The sequence below is a fragment of the Anguilla anguilla genome, chromosome 6, assembly GCF_013347855.1.
Source record: "Anguilla anguilla isolate fAngAng1 chromosome 6, fAngAng1.pri, whole genome shotgun sequence".
NCBI classification, from domain to species: Eukaryota; Metazoa; Chordata; class Actinopteri; order Anguilliformes; family Anguillidae; genus Anguilla; species Anguilla anguilla.
Genome location: NC_049206.1, coordinates 24945343 through 24952631, shown reverse-complemented (window position 1 = coordinate 24952631; position 7289 = coordinate 24945343). Strand labels below are relative to the sequence as shown.

At 39.6% G+C, this 7289-nt stretch overlaps 1 protein-coding gene across 1 annotated transcript; it reads right to left on the bottom strand.

Moving 5' to 3' along the window:
• Positions 1–3625: 3625 nt before the first annotated feature.
• On the bottom strand, positions 3626–6682 carry LOC118230501 (transmembrane 4 L6 family member 1-like). The gene is made up of 4 exons (XM_035423593.1): positions 6486–6682; positions 5525–5596; positions 4453–4595; positions 3626–4099 (listed from the first exon to the last, which is right to left on the bottom strand). The coding sequence occupies exons 1-4, from the start codon at positions 6660–6662 to the stop codon at positions 3901–3903; spliced, it is 591 nt and encodes a 196-aa protein (XP_035279484.1). The 5' UTR covers positions 6663–6682; the 3' UTR covers positions 3626–3900.
• Positions 6683–7289: the final 607 nt, after the last annotated feature.

Genomic DNA, 7289 nt, shown 5'->3' with positions numbered 1-7289 from the left:
AGCAATTACAGAACTGGTTGGATGCTGAGAGAGAGCAACCATCACTGCACAAGCCAAATTGTGCAAGATAAGTAAATAAGCATATGTACAGTAGAACCTACAAAACATAAAAGGATAGGGAATCAAGACTGTTCAGAACAAAAAACTGTGTTTTCTGTGGTAATTGGAATTGTTTCATTAGAATTAAATCACAGTATAAACAACTGTCATTGACATTACTATTCCTTTATTTTTAAATGGGCTCTCAATAAAAATGCTTTTAAACATCTTTACAAACCATATCTCCTTTTTAGTTACCTGTTATCTTTGATTAAAATCTTTTCTATATCAGAAAGCAATAATGAAGAGTTTATTAGTAGTGCCAAGTGTTAATGTGTTTATGTGTAACGGAATTACACAGCAAATGAGCACAAAAAAACTAATAAATACTGGGCAGAAGCATTTAAATAGAAAGAATAAATAAATGAAAACAGAATAGAGGCAACTTTTTGAGCATTGCAGGACTTTTCCTAGCATAATGCGTGGAGCATCCTCGCTGGAAGTTCCAGCAGAATTTCTGTAGTCCTGCGGCAATCTAAGTGTGTTTTTTTCTGCTCTGTTCTATGTGTTTATAAGCACCTGGGTAATCATTTATTTGTATCTTGCCTGTAGTGTACATTTGAGTCCATCTAAGTGGTGTCAAACTCGTGCCATGGAGGGCCGTGTGTATGCAGGTTTTCATTCCAACCAATTAATGCTGCCTTAATTGAGTCCAATTACTCATTCAGCCATATGCGTTTAACTGCACTGAAGCACAGAATATAAGAAATTTTTTATTTAGACAATGCGGGTCACCATAGACGTCGGGTCACCATTGTGCACAAACCTGCATCCCTAATTCAGCAAATAATTTAACTAATTATATAATCAAGATCTGAGACTGGAATGAAAACCTGCATACACACGGCCCTCCATGGCACGAGTTTGACACCACTGATCTACTGCGTAACTGTGTTAAGTGGCTGCCACTAATAAACTATGCACTGTTTTTTCAGTAATACGTAATGCCACATTATAGAAAAGTGGAAAACAGTGGCCAAGTGAATAACCCAACCTTGTAATGCCTGTTAAGATAAACAATATTGTAGCCATGCCACTTTCTGAATGTTTTCACAGCATTGCTCATGACTTGGCAGATTGTGGCATGTGCATTCAGGGCCCTAGCACAGTCATGTCAAGGTAAAGCTTCAGTAAAGGAGTCTTCCAACCCTGCAGGAACTGCGAGATAGAAGTTGGGAGGAAAAGGTTGTCCATTTGGACAGAGTAAGGGATGTAGCTGAACTGGGACATGGATTTTTTCCTCATTTTACATACATAGTCGTCTATCCCCTGCCCCTTTTCAAGGACAAGTTAATCATTAATAAATGCTTAATCATTTCCACAAAAGCAAACTGTTGGCAGTAATCTGCTGCTTTTTTCCAACCACTACACAAATGGAAATAACTACATCTGAAAACGAACGTTGATCACTGCCCTCACTGAACCAGCCCCAAGTCAGTATCCAGGCAAATACAAAATGTCACACTCTGAAATCAGGAATAAAACAGTTTTGTGTATACATTAATGCTGTTGTGTAGTTTCATATGTGTGTATATTGTTATGGGGGTAGCAGCTGAGGAACAGCATGCTTTAACTCAAAGCATACTGCAAAAATACTTTGAATGAAGTAATTCTGCTAGATTTTTATAAGTGCATTTATAAGTGCATTTATTACCTCTCATACAAGAGGAGTTGATGGCTTTGAGAATGAGAAATGAGAGATTACATTTAAACATTAAGTGAGTATGAACTCTTTAAACATTACGTTAAATTGAAAAAAAAACATTAAAACTGCTGACTGATGTGTGCTACACAACAAAAAAATTCACAAGCAGTTAAGGAACAATGTCTCAGGGATCACAAGGTCAGATCAGTGAAAAGCACAGCAAACCACAGTAGACATTAATACTTTGACTGTACCTTAAATTCCTTCATTCTTCCCTGTTTTGTTCTGCGAGGAATGTGCCTGATAAGAGTGACATTGTGGTATTTGTAGGTCACACATTCATCACTCTTCATACAAACAGTTCTGATGGACATTGCCTGCAAAAAGAATCACTTGATTTTTACAACGTCCATTGTAACAAAGCACTTATTTCTTAAGGTATCCCCAACAGGCAAGCTTTCTGTGAGGACAAGCTGTGGTGGATCTGAATAAGGATGGCATAAGGAAGAAAAACTGTCACCAATGTCAAATGCCAAAGAACAAATGCCAAAGTCTTTTTTACATTTCCCACTGTTGGCAAGCACCTAGCAGAGATACTAGTACTACCAGCAGAGATCAGAGGTTCAGTCATGGGCTGGGAGAGTCAGCTTTTATTGATTCCTGGTGGCAGGGAACAGTGATCAATAGAATGGGACAGCTGCAGGCAGGGACTATTCAACAAACATAACTGCATGAGGATAGAAGCAATTGGAGCTTCATCATGAAGGCATTCCCCCTGATTCAATGAAACCTGGCTTGTGTGAGCAGGCTCTGTAAGGACGCGCTAACCAATATCAATGAAGACTGCAAGCAGGGCTGTGTCTTTAACCTGCACCATCTTGAGCAACTACAACCAGATACAGCATGAGAGTCAAGAGTGGGGCTCCGGCTGCCCTGCTTGATGCATTATGCACAGGGATATGCGTATTAGGTTTGTAGATGACAGCTTTAAGGGTCCCCGTGTAAATTTTGTCTGTTTTACTTTAACCCACATCTACACCCCCACCTAGTACTAATACAATTTTCTTTAAAAGTGAAGTTTTGTTTAGACTGGAAAAGATTTGTGTGTTCAGTATATCATAATCAGCTCAACATAAGGCTGTCCAAGTGGAAATGGTTTTGGACATATGATATGAACTCTTAGGCGACCTTGCTTAGTTGAATCCACTGATGTGGAAAGAGGGAGTGCTGAGATTGCTACAGCACCCTCTGCTGGTTGTACTGCATCAACAAGGATTGCAAGTTTCACAATGTTACTTGGACACTTACGTTACTGTTTGTATTTTAGATTATTAATTTGCATTCCTTTAAAGTACCGGACTATGTTGCAGATAAGGTTGCTAGGCTCTAATTGAAGAGTAGAGAAGAGATGTGACTCTTTCGTGAAGGGATGGAGAGGTGGCCAGAGGTTGCATAGAAGAAAGGTCTGGCAGGAATATAAGGTTTTATAATAAATTGTCAGCAAGATGGTACAGTTCCTCTCGCTGTGCTCAAAGATAGTACCAGAAATGTGAATTGTATTTAAGCCACGACAGATATCCAGTTGAAGGAGGTAAAGAGATGTTATTTTTTGTCAAAAGCCAAATCAACCAAACGCAAAAAAGTCAGAGCTGATGTCAGATGTTTAGATATAAAAAGAGTTCTTCATTAAAAGGAGCATACTCATTGTAAAAATAAAACATTTTAGAAAACATTTCCTCAAACAAAGATTAAAAACAGTTTCAGACATGGATCATATACAAAATACTTCCTCTCTAAAAGGACATACCTTTATTATGTTAAGACACAGATATTGAAAATTTTAAAGATCAAAACAAATATCTTAGGAAATGTAGGACCCCAAATATGAAATGCTTTATATGCAGCCTTCTCTGAAAACCTCAGGAATCATGGGAGAGTGAGGCTACATGAATACTCAAATGGCTGGAGCCATCATATACTAATGACTCCCTGACTTAAACATGCAATTTTGCTGTGGACAGCCAACCTTTGTGACTGGTACAGACAGGTCAGTTTTTAATTGCTCACTGTAGCTCCACCCCTTACAGAGTTGATGTAGATTGCGCAGAGCTGAGGAGGAGCGCATTGCGGAAGAGGTTGTGCATCAGGTGAGGCTCTCAGGCGTTCAAGCTGTAATTCTCCATGCTGCAGCACGACCCACACAAGCAGCTCAGAAGCCCGTTGATGGCCTGGATGACGCAGATGATGACCTCCAGGCCACTGAGGATCAGCAGGATGGAGAAGAGGGTGACGTTCCACTCCACCACATGGGCTGGTGACAGGCAGGTGGACCAGGAGTCGGGGTCTGTCAGGTACCTGAGTACATATAGCCCCACTGAACCATTACATTTTGTTTCCCACGAGATTCATATGGTGTATTATTTGAGTATTATTTTTGTCCCTAAATTTAATTCCTGTGTCTTTGATTCTGTTTTTTAACCTTATTTATATAAGGAAAATATTCTTCTCCCATTCCCTCCCCCTCCCTTTCATCAATGTTTTAATGATGGATTTCAAATGTTTCATGTTTGTGTTGCTTAAAATGAAAAAATTTGTAGCCGAAAGAAAGTTCTTGAAGATCAAAGCATTTGTACATACAGACATGCTTCTACGATAAGGACAGCCCTGTCAGTCTGGTACCTTACTGTCTGGTCAAAAGGGGCACACACCTTCCATTTCCATCTTGGAAAGGGTACATCCAGCCCAGTAGTGTGAGGCAGTAGGGTCCTTTAGCCAAGGCCAGTGCAGAGACAATGAAGCAGTACCCAGAACCAGCTACACCAATCAGAGCAGCCAGGACTGAGCCAAACATCTAAACACAAAAGCACCCAATATCTTTAATAATATGCCAATACCTGTTAATATATATAGATAGTGAATGTGGAAGTACTAGCTAAGCAAATAGGCTTGAATAGCTACAGTCAGGTATTTGCTCTAATTGACTAATTATTAGCTTATATTCAGATTGTATGAATGGGTTGATCATGAAATTAAAAAGGTATCTATGAAGCAGATAAAGAATAAATCCATAAACCAGTTGGGGTGAAGTATAATCAGTCTAAATTGCAAGACTCCTTACATTAGATGCCTGCTATCATTTTTAGGTACTTGGAGCAGACTTGGGTCACATAAAACACATTGAACCAGGAGTAACAACAGTGAGCCAAAAGCAAAACACTTCTGATAGCTGTGTCTGAAATTTTATAGAAACATGTTTTACTCATCAGAAGCTTTTTTCACCAATTAAGTTGAATATTGTCAAACAAGTTTCAAATTGACACTGAAAGGACCAGGACAAGATGCTACATTTCTGTATCCAGGTCCTCTAAGCCTTCCCAAACTGAGCTCAAACCAATCAAATATTCCCAATAACATAATAATGCTTTCTCAAAACAGCCGCCTTTTCAAGTGCACAAAGCCAACTGGTCATAAAGACAACAGATTACCCACCTAATTACTTTCAATATTTTTTCATCAAATGAAACATAATTCTACTTTAATATAATTTAACATATGAAATATATTTCTGCAAATACTTAGATACCTACAGGAAGGTTCTTGAATTATATTTCATTTTGTTGAGCTAACTGGTATTATCTGCTAACTGGTTCCATGCCATTGGTGCCCAAGCCTACTCGTCTGCTGTTGAATATCCCCCGCTCCCCCCTCCCCCCATCCCATCCCCTTATCCCATCATCTTCCTCCCAGTTTGGGGCAAGACCCCCACAAAACAGGCCTCACCACACAGCTCCTCCCACAGCCATCTTTGTCACAGTCCCCAACTGTCATGAATACAGTTGCTGGCAGGAACATCTACAGAAAGAGAGAACACAAAAAAATGTTTGAGAGCCCAATATGGCAGTAACTTTGCAACCATGAAGAGACAGAAGGTTCTTGAACTTCCTGGTCATATCGGACTTACAACAGGATAAATTTGGACTGGTACTCTCCTCTCCCAGCTGAGAATTTGTTGGCAGTTCAACGTTGTAAAATTATACTTAGATTTCAGATTTCCCACTGTAAGTACGGCACGTTCCTTTGAGCAGGTTTTCAAAGTAATGATAAAATGGAAACACAGCATTCAAATTTTTACAATCTTACGCTTTTTGGCGTTTGGCATTCACCACTAGAAAGTAATGTTTCCATTTATAATAGGTTCCAATAGCAATGTCTTAAAATACATTTTGTTTTGGTTTTCAATTAAAAGCAATACCGTTTTCCCACTAAATCACACACCCCCCAAGATTTTTTAAATGAATGCATAAGTAAGCACAGGGGATATTTTTTAAATGATCTATTTCTGAAAGCGAAGGCTGTTTGAAGGACAATGTTACTCAGAAATTATGATGTACATTCAATAATAAAGCAAAAACATTTTGGACTATGTTAATAGTCATGTAATGCTCTTTAATATATTGGCAGTAATAAGAGCTCAATCTAGTCAACATCACTGACTGTGGTCACAGATAATAAGATCAAGAATTAAAGCACAAGGTCATGTATGCCACATATCAGCATCACGTTCACTGTGGCTATCCTGAGATGATCAATAATTCAAAGACATCAAATAGTCTGAAAACATGCCACGTCTTTAAAAACCGTTCCCCTATGCAAAATGTTTGTCCTAAAAAGCCTCATGATGTCAACTGGAAACGTTCACTACACAATGGACTGAATCAAAAAAGCGAGAGTAGTTACTTACGACTATTCCCCCTCCAGCTATCCCAGTGAAAAACCACACATACAAAGTGAGGCTGTCTTCCTGAGCATATTTGGTCTCGCCGTTGGGGAAATAAAGCAAAATGTTGGCCACGATGGAGCAGAGAGCCAGAGGGACGAGGGTGGCCCCAAGGCACTTGGCACAGCTGCTGGAGCACATGTCTGGCTGGTGTTGCTTCGGGGAGAAGAACGGCGAGAAGCCACTGACAGGCGCTGCCTTTTATCCCAGCCAGCACTCCTTCACTGACTAAACGGAAAATAGCTCCAGTTGTGACGCACCTAGTTCCACTTTGGGCAAATAAGAACACTCCTTCTGGAGAAAGGGACACGAATCTTGAAGTGATTCATCTCTCTGGGAATGAATGGCATTCGGCATATGAGAAGGACACTGACAAATCCTATGGGTGGGGAAGCCAAACAGACCACACACCGACCTTTAGTCCATTGGATTCCTTTCATTGTATCTTTTGTAGCGTGAACCCCATTTTGTAAAAGATCTGCCTACATTCTGTGAACACTCTGCCCACAAAGTTGAGACTTTAAAAACGGGTCTGATTGGATTTTTGAAGTTTACACTTGAAGCCTTTGTTTTTGTGTGTGCTCTGTACCTTAAATTGTAATGAATACAGGGATGCCTTATATCAAACAATTGTTCTAGCTTTTCACAGCAAGATATGGCAGCAGGATGACTGTCTGACACAACAATTTCTAGCAACTGAGCAGATTCCATGAACACATCTAGGGTTGTCAACCATCCCATAATATATTTAATTGTCCCGTAAATAGA